The 15,682-nt window shown below is 36.0% G+C and overlaps 1 protein-coding gene across 1 annotated transcript; it reads left to right on the top strand.

Moving 5' to 3' along the window:
* Window positions 1-957: 957 nt before the first annotated feature.
* On the top strand, window positions 958-14,186 carry LOC132045551 (uncharacterized). Its single transcript, XM_059436142.1, has 7 exons — window positions 958-2,625; window positions 5,822-6,236; window positions 8,515-8,659; window positions 8,992-9,107; window positions 9,193-9,271; window positions 10,716-10,949; window positions 13,491-14,186. The coding sequence occupies exons 1-7, from the start codon at window positions 1,458-1,460 to the stop codon at window positions 13,818-13,820; spliced, it is 2,487 nt and encodes an 828-aa protein (XP_059292125.1). The 5' UTR covers window positions 958-1,457; the 3' UTR covers window positions 13,821-14,186.
* Window positions 14,187-15,682: the final 1,496 nt, after the last annotated feature.

The following is a 15,682-nucleotide window of genomic DNA, read 5'->3' on the forward strand; positions in this document are numbered from 1 at the left end:
TCGTAATTATGTTATGACCAAAAGTCGTTATAGTGATACTCATTTTGTGTAATTACTACCCTAGTAATTACACCAATTTCAATTACCAGGTGGCTTTCCAAACAGGCCCTAAGTAGTTTAAAGGAAAAAATTTAGAAAAATAAAGCATTGCTAATTCCATAAACCACCTTGAACTCAAATGTGTCTAAACAGGTACACAAACAGACGCATAACGCCAACAAATTGTCCCATTTCCTAATAGACGCTCCGTCACCCAATATTATCCACACTCACCTCTCAACCCCAGTCATTATCCAAATCCCACCTTCAAAAATATAAATTAAAAATAAGGAAAATATATTTTCAAATTATTTCTAAAAAGGGACAATAAACATTTTCAATATATATTCCAATTATAGTTAACCCTCCAATAAACTCCAGCCACTCCATTTTCCCTATGCAAAAGAGAAATTTATCACTCATCCATTTTTTTTTTTTAAATAAGCTGAAAACCTCCTTGTAGTAGGGATAGTCTTGTCATTTACTTCCCCCGTCTCAAAATAAGTGGCTTTTTTAGAAAGAAAATCCCAAAATAAGTGTTGTCTTAGAAATTCAAAACAAAAAATCATAATTATTTTCAAATGCACCTTTATATTAAAAACTATTCCTTCTTAACAATGTTCAATTATCAGGAAACATCTAATAAATAGGAATAACTTAATAAACTATACATTATATTTACTTATTTTTCTTAATATACGCGAATAAGCTAAAACAAAACTTATTTTGGGATCGGAGAGTAAGAAGAATCATACTGAACACACAGGTGGAAGTTTTATTTATTTATTTATTTATTATTTCTAAATTTCTAAGATTATCTTAGGTCCAACGATTTATAAATAAAAAATAAGGCAAAAAAAAAAAGAAAGAAATCTGAGCCTCTTTTTCTGGTTATTCCCTTATATATACAAAAGTACAAAGTTCAAAGTTATCACATCTTTGGAATTTGATCTGCAGAATTTTAGTGGCTTCTAAAATCTTAGTGGATAAAATTTTCAGGTAGAAAAACAATAACAAAAAATTAAAGAAAACCCAATTCTCTTTTATTTCCATTTTCAAGATTCTTTATCCTTTATCCTACAAAAATGTGTGTGTAAATATAAGAGTTGACCACTTGTAGTTGTATAGCTCTCATTTTAACCCCATTCCCTTATCTACAAATGGGTTTGAATTGATTCTTGATATATTGAATTGTACTGAGCAATTGTTTTGCTATGTTCCCTTACAGTTAGGGTTTGTTTGGATCTTGTTTCTTTGTTGAGTGAATATTAGGGGTTGTTTGTTACTGTGTTGGGTTGATTTTTGTTCTACTGTAAGAAAAATTTCTTACAATTTCAAGATTTTCCATTTATCTTACAATTTCAAGGTTTTTCTTTAGCCTGCAATTTCATTTTGTTGAGCTTATATAGTGTTGAGTGATGGTGGTATCTGGGAGTGGAGACCCTGTTGAGTCATTTCTGAATTCAGTACAATTTGGGGTTAAGAATGCGTTTTCGCCGATAGAGTTAGGATTTAAGAAAGTGGCAAAGGATTTTGAGCATTGTTGGCCAAAGAATAGATTAGATGTCAAGAAAATGAGTAGTGCAAGTAAGGAAGGTGTTGGTAGTGCTGAGAAAAAGAAGGGTTTGTTGATAGAGAATGGGAAACCTGAGAGTTGTAGTGGTCTTGGATTAGATGTCAAGAAAATGAGTGAAAGTAAGCAAGGTGATGAGAAAAAGAAGGGGTTGTTGATAAAGTTACCTATTAAGATGTTTGTTGAAATGTTTGGGAATAATAATGGGCAGATTGATAATAAAGGGGCAAATGTGGCCAGGAAAGGGTTGAAGGACAAGTACGGTGGCGGTAAAGGGGATGGGAGCTGTGTGAATTGTCTGCAATTTGCTGTTTCTTGGTCATTGTTAATGAACGGTTTTGTTCAGGCTGTTCCGAGCCCGTTTAAGAAGCGGGTTCAGAAGGCGAATAATGTGGATAGTGTTTGTAATGATGTGAAGGAAAAGAAGACAAGTGATCAGATTGTTATGGGGAAGCGTGATGGAGTGAAGCACAAAGAGGAAAAGAATGTATCTTTTGAGTGCTTTCTTGGTTTTCTTTTCGATCAAGTAGTTCTCAATCTTCAAAAATTTGACTTAGGAGTCCAACAACAGGAATGCGAGAGTGCCGAGTCTAATCAAATCCCTCCGCCTGTTTCCAATCAGTTTGATCATTTCAAGGTGCTAGTGAGTATTTTAGAGGGTAAAAGAGCTGATGTCAATGGATTTCTGGGAAATCTGAATTTTGCAAGAGTAGGAGGTGTTCCTTCGAGTATTGTTGATGTAGATTCTACTGCGAGAGAAGAGAGAGAAGACGGTGTTAATGATATTGTTGGTGGTCAAGAAGAGAGCACTGGAAATTCCACAAAACGTTTAGCGAATGGTTTGCTTAGTATTCCATTATCCAATGTCGAGCGTTTGAGATCAACATTGTCCACAGTTTCAATAACAGAACTAATTGAGCTCTTGCCTCAGTTAGGACGACCTAGTAAAGACCATCCTGACAAGAAAAAGCTCATCTCAGTCCAAGACTTTTTCAGATACACGGAAGCTGAAGGTATGCTTCTCTCCTACTTCAAGTGGCTTTGCCAACATGGCTTTTGAGCTTTAACATAGCTGGTTCTCTTGGTGAAGAATCAAACAAATGCTGAGTTTTCGTCGTATCTGTGTGTCATTTTGTGTTACAGTAGACGGATTACTTACTTTTGATCTCCTCTTTCGTATTACTGTACATTCTTTCTTGGGTCCTTGATTTAAAGGGTAAAGGGCGAGATAGGAGTCAATAGCATTAACACCATACACTGAGAACTTTGTGGTCATAAAATGGCTGAGTTTTCGTCGTATCTGTGTGTCATTTTGTGTTACAGTAGACGGATTACTTACTTTTGATCTCCTCTTTCGTATTACTGTACATTCTTTCTTGGGTCCTTGATTTAAAGGGTCAAGGGCGAGATAGGAGTCAACAGCATTAACACCATACACTGAGAACTTTGTGGTCATAATTGATCTTATAATGTTGATGTATTTGTTTCATTTTCCTTTTACCTGCAGCTTTCTATTCTACATCGGCTTTGCTTTGTATATTTTTTTCTCCACTTCTTCAATAAGATCAATCTATATTTTTGTTGTCTCTTAATTCAACTTTCATATAATCAGTACTAATTAAGTCAAACCTAAATCAAGTAAGTTTGAGACTTAGAGATTGCTGAATTAGTCAGGATGTCTCAACAGGGAGAGATGGTCTTTAGTACTGTACACTAATCTGTGTTAGATAGTTATTCTTTGAGGCCATGTTAACCGATTGCATTGTGTTTGGTAATCCAGGGAAAACGAGTATTTGGCTAGTTAGTCTGCTCATGTTTTACACATTTATCAAACCCATGAGAAGTTTTCTAGTTTGTTGTGATTGAAAATGGTGAACATTTTATCAATCTATACTCCGTAACAACTTGTCTCTATTTTCCTTGAGCATAGAATTTCCTTACTTTGCCTGTATTCGCTCCGCAAGACTAAGCCGATTCTAAGCCTGGATTAGAGAGGGAGAGGGGGGGGGGGGTTACTTAATTGGCAGCAGGCAGAAAAATAAACTAGCTACGATGAGTACTCTAAGCGAAATGGATACATAGGATTCATATAGCGGACCCTAACTAGTGGAGGATTGACATATGAAATGGTGGAACACAAGGGAACTATTCTCTTGTAACATGAGTTGGGAGGCACATTAATGTATGCACATACTATGCTATTCCCCAAACCTCTGCTTAAATAAATTGTCCCTTATTTACTCAAAGCCTTAATATTACATAATGAGCAGCATGGAAAAATAGTTGGTAATGCTTGACTTTCTCTAAGCAACAACTTATCCAAGTCGGTTGAGATTCAGATCATCTTCTCTGAATGGTTAAAATAGAAACCTGATAACTATTTGGCACATAGTTCATAAACGTTATTGTGTATGGAGGGATGGTAATTCATTTTGTGAAAATGTGAGATGCGGAACATGTCTGCGATAGATAACTGCATAAAATATGATGATTCTCTGTCTGGCTGTATTTTGCAATCAGATAGTGCTAGAAGACGTGGAAAACTGCAACTCAAGATAAACAAAAGTGAAAACACAAGAAATGCCTGAAATATAGCTTGTACTTAACCAGACTACCAGCTTTTGACTTGTAAGAATAACTAAAATTTTCTCTAGAAGAAATTTTGTTAATGTGGAGTTGTACGAGATTGCAAGTTTAAGTAAACAAAGAAGTAACTGGAGCATTTTTCCAGTAGCCAAACAACTATCGACGTGATTGAAGTAAATGATTTCTTCCCTTTCTTCTATTACATGCACCTTTTATTTTTTGAGAAAGAAAAAACAAATTAATATGTGCACCTTTTATTATTATTATTATTATTATTATTATTATCGTCATTATTTTATTATTATTATTATTATCATTATTATTATTTTATTATTATTATTGTTATTATCATTATCATTATTATTTTTTTGAAATTGGTAACTGTTGTTATTATTATTATTATTATTGGGCCAAATACATAGATAAACACTTGGAGTTGTCTGATTTTCATGTAGACACTTAAACTAGGCGTCTGACCTATTGAACAACGTATGTTGTCCAAAATTTGCCTATTGAATACATATTTTACAATTCTAAACGACCTGAAGTGTGTGAATGTCACTCGCTGTGACCTGGCCAATGCAACATAAGAAATTAAGACACATCAGTAAGGGAAAAAAAGGATGTTGGAAAATAAAAACATTGTCTTTTCTTCGTTCCGTACTACTTCCGGCGCTTACCAGCCATATCCAATTGCAGTAGCCAGAGTCACAAAATTAAACAACAGTCGTGCTCCTCTTTGTGGTCATGCTGAAGCTTTTCTCCATAGACTTAGCAGCAGTTCTTCTAGACCTAACATGGAGGTACGTTGGTTTTGGTTTGGCCAGTGAGAGAGGATCTCCTCCTAATGAGAACAAGACTGCAAACAATTTTATGCTATGAAGTAACTTGTGATTTCTTCACTTTCTTGCTTCGATAATAGAGGTAACTTGATCAATAGTTTTGGGACCATACAAACAGTCTGATGAAATTAATATAGAAACGTAAGACTTTTGGACTTCTATGTTCTAATTTTTGAGAAGCTGTTTTAGGAAATAAGGCAAGTCGAGCTTGGAGTCACAATGCTGGCCAATTTGAAAAAGTTTGTGTCCAAGATAGATTGGGAGATTCTAATATCTCAGGAAGAGGCTGCCATTGATGCCCATATTAAAAAAATATGACTACTTGAAAAAAGGAGGATGCGACTGCCGGAAAAAGAAAACGAGAGAAGATGATGACCATTGACCAGATCTCGAACATAGCTTTTTGAAGGAAAAGAAAAAGAAAATGGCCGAAAATTAACTTTTACGCTGAAGTTTCATAGTTTCCAGCAAACATACACGTTGTCCTGTAACCTAGAGCAATTTCATGCGTCCAAATTTGGTTGTTAAACACGCACAGTGCCATGTCAGCAGTGTGTGCTTAATAGGCACATATTTTCCAGCATTAGGTGTTCAATAGGTGACCCTAAGATAAGGTGTCTAAATGAAAAATTTGGACAAGTTTAGGGGGCCTCCATGTATTATTGTTGTTGTTGTTATTATTTTCTTTAGGTGGGCATAGCTGCCTGCCATGTACAAGAACTCCAAGTAATTTCGGCCAGTAAATTTCCTTAGTCCTTAGTCCTGTGTTGCAATCTTGCAGGTAAGAGATTCTTTGAGGAATTGGATAGAGATGGTGATGGTCAAGTCACGATGGAAGATCTTGAAATTGCTATGAGAAAGAGAAAATTGCCAAAGAGATATGCCCATGAACTCATGCGTCGTGCTAGAGGTCACTTGTTCTCAAAATCTTTTGGGTGGAAACAATTTCTGTCGTTGATGGAACAGAAGGAACCTACCATCCTGCGGGCTTATACCAGTCTTTGTTTGAGCAAGTCAGGCACATTGCAGAAGAGTGAGATACTCGCATCACTAAACAATGCAGGACTTCCAGCAAATGAAGACAATGCTATTGCCATGATGCGATTTCTAAGTGCGGATCAGGAATCTATTTCCTATGGACATTTTCGGAATTTTATGCTGCTGCTTCCATCAGATCGGCTTCAAGAAGATCCTCGGTAGAATAACTTACCCTTTTGAATGATATGATATTATCATATTTGAGAATTTTGTTAGTACGTAATACAGTAAGATATCATAAGGTAAGAGAAAGTTACAGTGATGAGCTCCTCGTTTAGGTTTGCATTGGTGGAACTCCAGCTTTTGTCTCCCATTACGTAACTTTTTCCAAGTTTTGGTTGGGCAAACTAGATTTTTCGTCTAAGCAACCTGGAGAAATAAGTTGATTAGAGGCTTTTCTGTGGGATTCTTTTGAAGACAGTATTCAACTGTTAATCATGTTTCCTATTGCCTGATCATCTGAAGAACATATATACAGGGCCTAAACGATAAACAGTTGCTAGTATTAGTGGTACTACTGCATGAGATTAATCACTATTCATGTTTTTTTTAAACTGGACACTATTCATGTTTTTCGCTGGTGGAAATGCAACTAGAAAAGATGTTGTAAGGGCATAACTTGGAAAAGCAAGTTACTCGGATGGGATGTGTTGAGTTTTATAATGTCTACCCCTTTGGATGCCCTTGTGTATCTGATATGGTATGGGTCATTATATAACTCAACTGGATAAATGGTTATTGAGGATGGCAATTGTCTTGTAGTACAAAGGAAGAGATGGATGATACCAAATTTTCGGGCTCACAAAATTTGCCTTTATTTCTTATGACCAGAAAATAAACATGGCTATACAGCTATGCTATACTATTGAAACGATATTGTGGCATTCTTCCCTAAGATGTAGTGAAACATTGAAAACATAAAAGAATTTTTGGAAATATCTGATTAGGATATTTATATATCATCCAAGATCATGTAATACTGGGACTTCTCCAAAGATATGAATTTAGGCTACAAAAATTTTGGGTTTGGTTCTTCTAAATTTTGTTATTTTGAGACATTAGGATCTTAATTATATTTTGGCCTCATCACAGAAGAAGTAGCGAAACAGAAAACAATTTTGAGAAGCATCCATCCATTCTATATCGGAGAGTTTAGTTTTAATTCGAGCGCATTTAATATTTTTCCATGGGAAAATAGTGTTTGGTATTAGAAGTCTTGGCTCTGGGAAGACAACGGATTTAGTTCTTTATAATTTTGGTACTTGTGGGACTTCCCTTTTTCACTAAGTGAGTCAATATGATCGACAATTGATGGGAAGATCGCCTATAATATAGTTACAGATCTCTATACAAAGAGTTCCTCCCTAACCTCCAGGGCTTTGGTTCAATGGTAAGAGTGCAACGTGTGATGTGTGGGTTAGGCACATGTCATGAGTTTTAATCCTATTGCGGACAAAACATGGTATTTAGGTGGGAAGGGTAGAGGTGCAGGTCCATTATTTAACCGAGTTTCGAACCGTGTACCAGTTGGCTCTTGGGGATTTCTTGGTTATCAAAGAAAAAAGTGTTTTCCAAACCACCTAGTGACCCACACATGGAGTATCGTGTTTGCACCACGAAGTATTCCTAGAGTAAGTAGATCGTCTGCACTGAAGATCTTAATTTTCTTTCCCTTTGTAAGCTGTACAGTTCATGCATGTAGTCGCTAACTGCTTTAAGCGATCACATGCACTGCATTCATGTTCCTGCCCCTCTTTTGCTTCCAAAATCGTTGATAGTTTTATTGCATTCGGAAGTATCCGGATGTAGAAAATTAAAGTCAGTATATGCACATAGCAAATAAATTAAGCATCTAGTTTAAGAACAATTGCAGTTTATGTAAATATGATCTACATCTGCTCCACTTTTTATTACTTAAAAGAAAGAAAGCAAATTGATGCATGTGGATTCCCTTTTGCTGTTAGTATAGCAATTAGCAGCGGTCTGCAGATGAAAGGGACATTGATATTTGTGACAATTTATGTAGTTGAAGAACGTTGAAGCACAAAATTAGCGAAAAGAAGAGAAAGAAAAAGAAATGTTAGAGTGCAAATAGTGTAATGGAATAGATTTTGTAAGTGGAATGTTTTATTGTTCTATTAGAAAACGATGGAAGATGTGTGTGTTAGTTAATAAATTTGAGATCAACATTTGGCACTCTCTATATCCAATTTTCATTTTTGGATGTAGATGCATGTGACAAGTTCAGTTGCGTTTTGTTGTCTTTTACCATTATTTTGTTGATGGTACATGCAATTGGCAGTATTGCAAAGCCTGACTCTTTTCTATGTTACTTTTTCTTTAATTTATAATGTGGAGCCTTAATTCAAAACATGAATCCGTTTCTAAACTTATTTGCGCATGTTGGTTGGTGTCTTGGTGGTGTATAACATACAGAAATATCTGGTTTGAGGCTGCTACAGTGGTTGCTGTTCCTCCACCTGTAGAATTTCCTGCTGGAAGTGTCCTAAAATCAGCATTGGCTGGAGGCCTTGCCTGTGCATTGTCTACATCTCTAATGCACCCTGTCGATACGATTAAGGTAAAGATTTCTTTTCAGAATCATTTACTTGTTGGAATCTCTATCATATTGTAGACCAGTTAGTTATTTATTACCTTAAGTTGCTTGTGTAAATGATAAACGGTGTTATTATTTGGATTTCCAGTAAAAAGCTTACCTAAAAAGGTAAAATATGACTAGATAATTTTGTGTAAACAATTTAAAAGCAGCTGCTTTGTCCCAAATCAAACTTACTTCCTTCTTGGGTTGTGCCATAAATATCACTTCCTTCCGGCGAAGTTGATTTGGAATGTTAATTAGCAATCACTCATGAGTGAAAATGAGTATTCTAAAATTTTTGGCTGGTTCCTCAGACACAAGTACAAGCATCAACGCTTAGCTTTCCACAAATCATATCAAAGCTTCCTGAACTTGGAGCAAGGGGATTGTACAGAGGTTCTATTCCTGCTATTCTAGGGCAGTTTTCGAGGTTAGTTGTTTTCTGTTTCGTTCATCTGTCTTGGTAAAATATTCTTTTTCTGTATCTGGATTGTAAGTTTGATTGATTATTGCAGTCACGGCTTGCGGACTGGAATATTTGAAGCAAGCAAGGTTGTGCTGATTAATGTTGCTCCTACACTTCCAGAACTACAGGTAAAGGCTTAGCAGTGGAATCCTTCATGGGGGTTTCCCCTCTCTTCTAGATAAATATTGTTCAGTTTAAACTTTTCGTCAGATAATTCAAAGCAATTCAATATTACCACACCAAGATGGTGTCATCTTTACAAAATATACTGTGGCTATTCATGCAAGCAGGTATTCCCACTTTGCACCAAAAATACAAAAGAAATGAAAGAAAACTTTTCACTCTCGACATCGGGTTCTCAACTCTATCAAATATATTTTCTCATATTTCTCTCCCTAAATAACCAGAAAAGCAATAAGAAATGTCTTTCGTAACTTCTTCTTCCTCCAACTACAGAGCCTGTTACTTGGAATCATAGCCATCTCTATTCTAGGAGCACCCAATGAATGTCATAACTTGAAAGATGCATATGTCATAGTCCACAACTCCGAGGCAAAGTCGCAATGAAGTAAGACGTGGTTGACGTCCCCCAGTTTCTTGCACAGGCAAGTCAACTAACCACTATGCATATCCTCCTCCTTGGGTTATCGGCTCTCAAAACAGCCCCTAAAACTAAACTGAGAAGCGCTGCATGGATGCTCCTCCCTACTCATTTTATGCAATTGTCCAAACCGTGTAGCTATATAATCCCAACAAGAATACCGTTCAAAAAAAAAAAAAAAAAATCTCAAAATCTCAACAAGAATGACTTTACCTCGTCAAATGCCCAGTCCTGAAGGGGTTAGGACTTTTGAAAGATATCTCCTATGATAGTTGAGGATCGTCTCAAATCCCAGCTCCTCTTAACCGTCTTTGCCCCTTGCTAGTGAAAATAATATCAGGAAACCACTTTCTAGAGTGCATTCACCATGCTTAATCTCGAAAGAAAGCCTGACTTATTTCCTTTTTCCATCAAGAACCAGACGGACTTTGAAAAGTGCGGTCTTCCCTTTGGTACACCTTTCCACAGAATCGTCCCGTAGGAAGAGGGCACGTCTTTTGGTTAACCAACGGAGTATCACATTAATCAACAATTATTGACTGAAAGAGGCTACTCGTATTAGGTTGAATTTTGAAGGGCATTTCTTATGCCTTTGAATTATCCTAGTGATTATCTCATCTTTCAGTGGGACTAAAGAACTTCTCCTAGAACCTAGGTGAGCTCCAATGAAATGTAGGAAAGACAAAAAATGAAAATGATGCGATACTTTTTCTTTCACATTTTGCAATGTGCTTGTTCCGTCTCCCTACTCCTTCCCGACTTTGATGATCTAATCAAATTGATGTTCTTGGACCTCCTGTAATGTTTCATGTACCCCGTAGTACCTACACAAGAACGCTTGAATTTATCAAAGTAATAAGGAAAGAAGGGTCAATTAGTTGGGCACTAACATGCTACACAGGATTATTTATTGACCTGGATTCACAAAGCAAGTTACTTATCCATTTTATTGTTATTGGAATGTTGTCTAGGTTCAATCTGTGGCATCATTCGCCAGCACTTTCTTAGGTACTGCTGTGAGAATACCTTGTGAGGTGCTCAAGCAAAGATTGCAAGCTGGTCTTTTTGACAATGTTGGTGCAGCAATCATTGGCACTTGGCAGCAAGATGGTCTTAAGGGTTTTTTCCGTGGAACTGGTGCCACTCTCTGCCGTGAGATTCCATTTTATGTTGTAGGCATGGGCCTATATGCCGAGTCCAAAAAGGTGATTTTGCACTTATTTTAAGCTTGCAGTCTCCTTAGCTGTATTAGTTTTTCCCGCAGTTTATTATTGTTTGACTGTAAAAGCTGATATAATAATATCAAAGATATGACTGAAAATCAGAAAAACAAGACATGGAAGGAACAGAGAAGACCTAAGCCAAGGACATAAAATTCATAAATTCCAAAATATTCCCTCCTTGCATGCATTTTTCTCTGCACCATAACTCAAGGAGGCACTAGCTTCTACACTGTGTAAATCAGCCTTATAATCTGTGAATCGTCTGCTATTCCTCTCTATTCAGGTAAAGTACAAAGTGCATTATGAGAAAGTATCCCACCAGTTTTTTGGGGTCTTAGTACCATACCAGGCAGCAATTAGTTCTTTACAAGAGCTGGCATCACCTAGTGAACCGTTACGTAAATGAATATTGAGTCTAACATAACCCCAAAAGTTAGCTCATGAGTGAGGATTGCCTGAACAGCTTTTAAGGCGACAACAATCCATTTCCTTAGCCGATGTGGTACTCTTAACACGCTCCTGCACGCCTAAGGCGGGATGTCTAGAGTGTGGACAATATAACATGGGAGGCCCAACATTGTGTAAACCAGGAATAGAAATGAGTTTTAAGCTCTAATACCAGGTTTAGAAAATAGATCTTGCGCCTAATTCAACTCCAAAACTAGCACATGAGGTGAGGACTTTTGCAATATTGTACAAGGAGGCAATAATTCATTCCCTCAACCAATGTGGGACTCTAGCAAACACCAACTAAAGAAAAAACAGGTGGCCTAGTTAGCAATAACACAGTGCAACATCTAATTTTTGACTAGTTCTGTAGTTTTATATCCTGTTATTTCTTACTCCCTCCGTCCCAATTTATGTGACACTCTTTCCTTTTTAGTCAGTCCCGAAAGAATGACATCTTTCTATATTTAGTAAGAATTTAACTTCAAACTTCCCATTTTACCCTTAATGAGATGATTTATAACCACACAAATATCTATGACTAATTTTAGACCGCAAGTTTCAAAAGTTTTCATTTCTTTATTAAACTCCATGCCCAGTCAAACACCCTCATATAAAATGGGGCGGAGGGAGTATAAAGCAACGGATGTACATTCTGTATTTTAGGAATAGCAAAAATGAATTGCTAGTAAAAATACATCTACTTTCTAGGAATGAGTAATTTTCTTAAGGGTTGCCCAAGCTAAAAGCACCACTTATTTTGAAATGGAGGGAGTATCTTTCTTTTTAGCACTCACGATGATACTTCTTCCACTTTGGGACGTTCCAAAATATTGATACCATTCCACTTATGATGTTATTTTGTGCAATTCCGTAGCTTTCAATCATTCAAATTGTAAACTTTAATTTGAAGTTTCTTTATCGACTTCCCAACTTTCACTTACTCAAATTCATTTAACTATTCAAACTTAATTTTTTATTTGATGTTTATCTACCAAACTAACTTTTAGGCTGTTCTTTCAATATTTTCTTTCACTATCAATATTATAACATATTTTCATAAAAACATGTTGATAATCAGGAAAGGTAGATGTAGTTATATGGTAAATATTTGTAGATTTACAATATCTCTAGAGTCATTGCATCGAGGAAATGATATCTCTTGCCCTCTTACAATTTGAATAGAAGAACATGGTTTTTTCAGATCTCTTATGTGTTTTTTTCAGATCTCTTATGCATAAAAAATAAAGATGTCTTGTAAAAGGGTCATAAAACAAAAAAAAAGTATGTAAAAGGCCAAAAAACCATTTCTTAGCTGAATATTATAAAATATTCTATATGATATTCTCTTCTTAATATAGGATAATAATGACTTACCTTACTTTTTGATGAAGAATAATGACTTACCTTACTATATGTAGAGAGTAATTATTTGCCTTACTGTTGTAGATCAAGACTCTTATATAACGAGCCCCAGTTGAGAAATGTCCACAATCATGTCTCTAATACATCTCATCTATATTTTGTTTCTTTACCTAATACATTTTTCAAGTTAACATTCTAGTTTCATGTCCAATTAAAAGTACCCTACAAAAATGGGATAGAGGGAATATAAAGTATTTCTGAATCCTCTGGACTTTTTATTTTGTATTGTATGTTATAGTTGAGGAAACCCATTATGAGGATGCTGTCTCTGCTATATAAACTCGTGCAATTTTCTGAGATGCAGTTGGCTGGATCAACGGCATCTTTATAACATCTGTTTTATGGATTTGTTGATGCACAACGGATGGTAAACGAATTTGTTGAATGTTATAAGCTCATTCCCTTGAGTTTAAAATGTGTATATTACCAATTTCAACTAAACAAATTACTATTGTCTCGCTGTCTGTCGATCAAACCTTCTGATATTTAAGTTAAAAAAAAAAAAAAAAAAAAACCTTCTGATATTTACTTTTCAAGAACGGCCATTTGACATTACTCAAGGTCATAATCAACTACTAAATAATTGTTTGACATAAAGCTGTCTTACATTCATTTCTTGTTGATAAAAATCATTTCTTGTGTTGATTGTAGGCTGTGCAACAGCTTCTGGGGCGAGAGCTGGAGCCTTGGGAAACAGTTGCCGTTGGAGCTTTATCTGGTGGGTTGACAGCTGTTTCAACGACTCCGTTTGATGTGATAAAGACCAGAATGATGACTGTTCCACAGGGAATGACTGTGACAGCCTCGATGGTTGCATTATCAATTCTCCGTCATGAAGGACCCCTCGGATTGTTTAAAGGGGCCATTCCTAGATTTTTCTGGATTGCTCCTCTGGGTGCGATGAATTTTGCTGGCTATGAGCTAGCAAGGAAAGCCATGGACAAGGAGGACACCGAGCAGCTTGCTCAGAAAAGTGGCTAGCAGACTAAGATTTGTTTAGTGATCGTAACATGTAAAAGCTGCTGGGAAATTTTGAACCTTTTCCAAGTCACAGCATCATCACATTTAAATTTGTCGAAATCCCTGCTTTTTTCTTGTTAGAGGCAAAACCTTTTAGATTTGGTCTCTGAACACTTGTAAATTTCCATTAGCAGCATGTTCATCTTTTGCTTTGTAACATCATTTTGTACATCATTTTGTGCAGCTTCTAACCTTGATACATGAAGCTCTAGATCTAATTCTACACAGGTATCAAGAGTACAAAAAGAACAGAAGCAAAATACTGAAAAAACTTTTCTGAAATTCCTGTTAGACAGCTGTTCAGCAGAATATAGCCAAAGTTCTCTTGTGTCACTCCCGTATGTCTTGTGAATATTCTTTTTCATTGAAGGAAATGCTCTAATGATTAGTTGATGAATATATTTTCGATGTCACTGTGTGAATCAATGGCTCTTGCTTGGGAATCTGTAGGTTTGGGGAGATTTGCGTGAAAGGGATATTTCCATCCTGCTATTTAAAATTTTCCCCAGTTTTGATATTTGTGCGGAATTGGTTTATTTAATGGATCAAGCCCTCTTAAACTATCACATTTTTATTAGTTTCATATTTAAACGATGCCTAGTTTACGTTACCCATTGAACTATAATTTGCAGATGCTAAGTGCCCTATAAATTGTCACGTTTTTTTTAGTTTCATATTTTAATTATGTAATTTACGTTAACCCGCAGAATTATAATTTTGTGGTGCTAAATCCCCGCTCATTATCCGTATGTTAGTGTGTGCACCTTAGTGTGTGCACCCTCCCAAAAAAGATTTTTAAAAATGCCTAGTGGCACTACACGTGCTATTTAATTATTTTAAAAAAAAAATTCGATAGATTATTAATGGTTTTACTTCTAACATAAATTCTTAATAAATAAGAAAAATTAAAGAAAAACAAAAGTTAAAAGTAAAAAGGGAGATAAGAAAAGACGAGAAAAAATAAGGGAGCCACTTTTGTCTCGGTAGATATTTGGGTCATTTGCACGATTGTCCTTCAAATGCACTAGTCTTTAATTTTTGTCCTTCGCCTAATATCCCGATATTTTGGATTAGAATCCCGGCTCAGTAAAAAAAAAAAAATGAAAAAACATTAGCAAGGCAGAAGTTTGTAGCAAATTAGGCCTATTCGGATAAAAGTTAGGTCTTAAGGTAAAGGTTTACCTTAAGCCAAACTTTTGCCCAAACTCTGCCTTGCGAATTTTATTTTTGACTGATCGGGGGTCGAACCCGGAACTCATGAATTTTTAGGCGAAAGGCAAAAATTAAAGACCACAATGCCTTTGAAGGGCATTCCGCGCAAAAAAATGGATAAATTGAAGCAGATCAGCTCTCATTGGTTCGATTTCACAATGATTTTAGTCTATAATATTTGATTTTATCGTGTCTTTGGGGTTGAAAGGTGCGAATCAAGTATCGCGAACGAAAAAGCTCTAAACTTTGAGAGGATGAAGAATAATCTATATATTCACAAGTTCTTTTTCTGTCTCCTACCTCTATTTTGCTTAGTTGATATCTTAATTAGCCGTTGTAATAACCACGTAGATAGTTTTTTCGCCCCTCACGCGTCTTTAAGGAGATGGTTACGATTGAATTGACTGTGTCTCCCGATCGTTACTATCGCACGACTTGTGATAAATGTTAAACTGGTAGATGGGAGAGAGTTTTAGAAGATATTAATTTTGATCAATTTATTTCTCGGAAGAAAATGAGTTTTTTGAAAATTTTCATATATATGTTGTGAGTCATTCTGCTATATGAATGGCAAGGTGATTGGAGTATTTGACTGAGAGCATTCTACCATC

This window comes from Lycium ferocissimum, unplaced genomic scaffold (genome assembly GCF_029784015.1).
Source record: "Lycium ferocissimum isolate CSIRO_LF1 unplaced genomic scaffold, AGI_CSIRO_Lferr_CH_V1 ctg704, whole genome shotgun sequence".
Lineage (NCBI taxonomy): Eukaryota > Viridiplantae > Streptophyta > Magnoliopsida > Solanales > Solanaceae > Lycium > Lycium ferocissimum.

Coding starts and splice junctions, on each gene's coding strand:
- LOC132045551 (XM_059436142.1), top strand. CDS start 1,458: ATGGTGGTATCTGGGAGTGGAGACCCTGTTGAGTCATTTCTGAATTCA. Junction 2,626..5,821: donor CAGATACACGGAAGCTGAAG/GTATGCTTCTCT, acceptor GCAATCTTGCAG/GTAAGAGATTCTTTGAGGAA. Junction 6,237..8,514: donor CGGCTTCAAGAAGATCCTCG/GTAGAATAACTT, acceptor TATAACATACAG/AAATATCTGGTTTGAGGCTG.